General features: G+C 39.0%; 1 protein-coding gene across 6 annotated transcripts; it reads right to left on the reverse strand.

Annotated features, from left to right (window-relative positions):
* Positions 1–1,196: 1,196 nt before the first annotated feature.
* On the reverse strand, positions 1,197–3,499 carry TAF8 (TBP-associated factor 8). Of its 6 annotated transcripts, none has more exons than XM_088217563.1 (2): positions 3,221–3,499; positions 1,197–2,710 (listed from the first exon to the last, which is right to left on the reverse strand). In XM_088217563.1, exon 2 carries the CDS (start codon positions 2,639–2,641, stop codon positions 1,526–1,528), a length of 1,116 nt encoding a protein of 371 aa, XP_088073689.1. In that variant the 5' UTR covers positions 2,642–2,710; positions 3,221–3,499; the 3' UTR covers positions 1,197–1,525. The 6 variants fall into 6 exon arrangements, with proteins under 6 accessions (XP_088073689.1, XP_088073687.1, XP_088073688.1 ...); XM_088217561.1 differs by having other exon boundaries at positions 1,197–2,796; XM_088217562.1 differs by having other exon boundaries at positions 3,216–3,499.
* Positions 3,500–3,705: the final 206 nt, after the last annotated feature.

The following is a 3,705-nucleotide window of genomic DNA, read 5'->3' on the forward strand; positions in this document are numbered from 1 at the left end:
GGGGGGGAAATTGCTATTCTAAACTTTCATAAAGAAATATATCATGCAATAATTATAGCTTATAAAATGTCTGCAATGTCTTTTATATGGTTCTTTTAAAAAAAAAAAACTGATAGATGTCTGTTGAGACTGTTAAGACTTCTAAGAATATGAGAGCTAGTCCCTGATACTCTTGTTTTTAAAAGTAATAATTCAATAAACATATTCAATTAGTCTTAATTAACACTTTAAATTATTTTGATTGACAGGATAGTTAGGGCCTAGGGGTGTTTTGCTTTCTGGAGTTGGGGGCACATGTTATATACATATTTGCTTTGGTTTCAGAGACTGCCAGATATAAACAAAGTAAGGTTGAGCACAATACTAGAGAAAATTTACTAAGAATCAAATTTGTGACTTTAGATTTCCACAACCAAATCAATAATCAACTTTTATATAATAATTATATGAATAATCTATCAAATAATTAAGATGGGGTACACCATTAATAAGTACCGAAGTACAATATAGGAATTCTTAAATCTATCAAAACATCTCTACTAAATAGGAAAACAAACTAATAATTAAACATAGAGAGTAACTGAACATGAAACAAGAAAAGTATACAACCAATAATCCTATAAATACTAGTTCCTATATAAACTAGACCTGTAAATAATAAACAACTATACCTTAGCGTAGGTGTATCTACTTAAGGATCTTCTTTTGTATCACTGCCATTCTTTTGTTTTTCTTGTTTTTTTCTTTTTCTGCCAGTCTCATTTTTTCAATGATTTCTTCTCTCTTGTACTTTCTTTCCTTCTTCTTAAATAATATATATATTTTTTAATTAACAGAATCTTTATCCACAATGGTAAGAACAAAAAAGACACTGTTTAGTTATTTCCCATTACAAAAAATCTTCTCAATTTCTCATCTACCTAGGCCAAGCAGCTATTAATTTCTCCAAACAAATCTTCTCACTAAAAGATGTATATCCTTATTGAAATACTATTTCTCAATGAATAACAAAGACGTACCCGATATAAAAATGCCAGCTCACTTGATTTCTGAATGCAGCTTCTCAATTTCTGGAGCCCGATATCCATCACATAACCTGTCCGTTTAACCTGTCTGTTTAACTCCAGAAACTGTAAAGGAAGCACATCTTTTAACATGTTCTCGGTGTAATCATTTTACCATGTCCAACACTAGAATGCCCAGTCCAATCAGTATAAGTATTATTACTGTCAAAAATACAACAGCAGATGGTCAAATAGCAAAACCACCTTTAAGAAATTAGTTTGAAGTAAAGCCGTACTCAGTTAAGATTAATCCTACAATTAACATGACACAATTCCTGATTAACATAACTTGAAAAATTCCCAATTGGGAATACAAGGAACTCGCAACAGAATTCTCATGGTATTCCACTCACAACAACAGCATGCCTAAGAATGGACATGAATGGCCCCACTGCTACATCCAGATTCAAAAAAACGTGCAAGTCCAAACTACAATCAGGCAGCCACCTCAATGAATTAATCTACAACTGATTGAGGTCTGAAGGGTTTTCCATGCATTGTTTAAGGATAAACTCAGCCCTCCTTTTTTTGTCATCTCTCTCCTCATCTCGCAGAAAAGGCACAGCTCTCTGATCACCCTTCCTATTATGGAGACTTTTATCCAAATATTCACCCATAATTTTTTTGCCAGTTCTGAGCTTAAAGTGAATAGCAGGCCTTTCGTCAGGAAGTTCATTTCTCTCAACATCTCCATCTTCACTAAATCCGCATTTCACTGCTTCGATGGCTGGAGCAAATGCCTCCAACAGAGATAAATGGTTCCCATTCATAGCTCCACCAGCAACCTTACCCGACACTGGTGCAACAGGAGAAACATTTTTCTTCTCAAGCTCTGAAGGTGTGGCATGAAATGGGTTGTTTCCAACTTCCTGCATTTCTTCTTTCTCATTGTTCATGAACCCCCAATCTGATGTTCTACGTGAATCATTACAAACAAGTCTCTGTTGCAAACTCAACAATGCTCTCTCTGCCTTCCTCCGTTGCCTTGCTTGCTCAATCTTGTCAGCACGAGGATCTGATACCCTTTCATTCCACATTGGCGTATGCTTGTACGTGTGAGGATCAGGGAAGGCAGGCAACCAAGTGGGAATATGTTTACCAGGAGGTGTTTCACCCATTTGAACAAAGCTCGGAGTCATCCTCCTGCTCCTAATAACAGGATATCGTGGCACTGGCTGAGCAAAGGGAATTTCCTTGGTAGAACTCAAAAATTGGATTATTTCCATCACTTTTCTCGACACCATCACACTGTTTCCTTTCTCCGATGCACCCAGCCAATGAGCTTCTCCCAAATCTTCAAAACCCCAAATAATATCAAAAAAATTGCACTCTGTTCTACCTGCTAAATTAGCATAGAACCTTGCAGTTTTCCCTAACTCACGTATATACTGGATTGCAATGTCTGCCAGAGCCTGCAAAGCGGAATCCTTGAAACCCCCGTATCCAAGGCTTTCACATATCTGTGCCACTGCAACCTTTGATACAGCTCGGCCAAAGTCATCAGATCCTGGTCTTGTAGTTGATGCATTGTCTCGCAGCTCATTCTCTCTGGTACCCTCTCCACCCTCATGGCTCATATTCAACCCCAACAATCAAAATCTTGAGCTTTTATCATCCTCTCACTACTCGCCCATAAATCCAAGAAACTGCAGTATATATAAACAGATACTATTAAACAACCATCAACTCCTAGCAGCCACCCTTTGTTTCATTTGTGAACAGCAAGGAGAATCTGAAAGAAACCAACAAATAGATTTCAAATGGGTGCTCAAAAAACAGGAGAAAAAAGTAAAATCCCCAGAAAAAGGAATCATTTTTCGATTGCCAACATTTAATTGGAAAATTATTAAATAAAAAGAAGCATGGAACTTAAAAAACCGGTTCCCGGAACCCTAATAAGGCATTTAAAGCAATGAAATCGCAACCCTGCAACAAAAGATGAACAACAAGCACGGCAGTACAACCAATCCAGACACAAGACATCATGCCAGTTCTATCAATAGCTAGTTCTCAACAAGTCAGTCTAGTTCTATCAATAAATAATACCAATAATAATCTCAGTGTTAACATCGGCTTCACATGTCCAAACACCAACAGCCACAATTCATGGATGGTTTAAAGCTTAGTCTTCAAGATGCGCCGCCAGCTGACCTTACCGCTGAAGTTCCGGAGACACTTTCAAAACTGCTTACGGAAAAAGCGAACAAAGTAATTTTTGGTCAACGAGGGTCTATCGCACCGGCGTCGAGTCCAGAGAATCGAAATGCTGCAGTGGTGTACGTCGGGTGATCCAATGGTTCTGCCGGCGAGAAAATTCGGCTAGGAAGTAATTTGTTGGAGAGCGTGAGGCCTGCGTCTGGTCGTCGAAGGTCTGTCGCACCGGCGTCGTGTCGAGATCGAGATCGAGATCGAGAGAGAGAGAGAGACCCTGCAAAGGATTTGAAATTGAGAATCGAAACGTTGGGCTTGGGCTTGAACTTGGGCTTAGCCTTAAGCTTGGTTTCGGCCTTGGGCTCAGCCTTAGGCTTGGACTTGGGCTTGGGTTCGGAATTGGACTTGAACGTGGACGTGGTCATCAATTTGGGCTTGGGCTTATCTTGGACTTGGGTCCCAATCCAAAAACCAAGCCCAAGCCCAAACC

The sequence above is a fragment of the Carica papaya genome, chromosome 4 (genome assembly GCF_054855325.1).
Source record: "Carica papaya isolate Zhongbai chromosome 4, ASM5485532v1, whole genome shotgun sequence".
In the NCBI taxonomy this organism is placed as follows: Eukaryota; Viridiplantae; Streptophyta; class Magnoliopsida; order Brassicales; family Caricaceae; genus Carica; species Carica papaya.

Excerpts from the sequence above, each read along its gene's own strand:
- TAF8 (XM_088217563.1), bottom strand. The coding sequence starts at position 2,641 with ATGAGCCATGAGGGTGGAGAGGGTACCAGAGAGAATGAGCTGCGAGAC.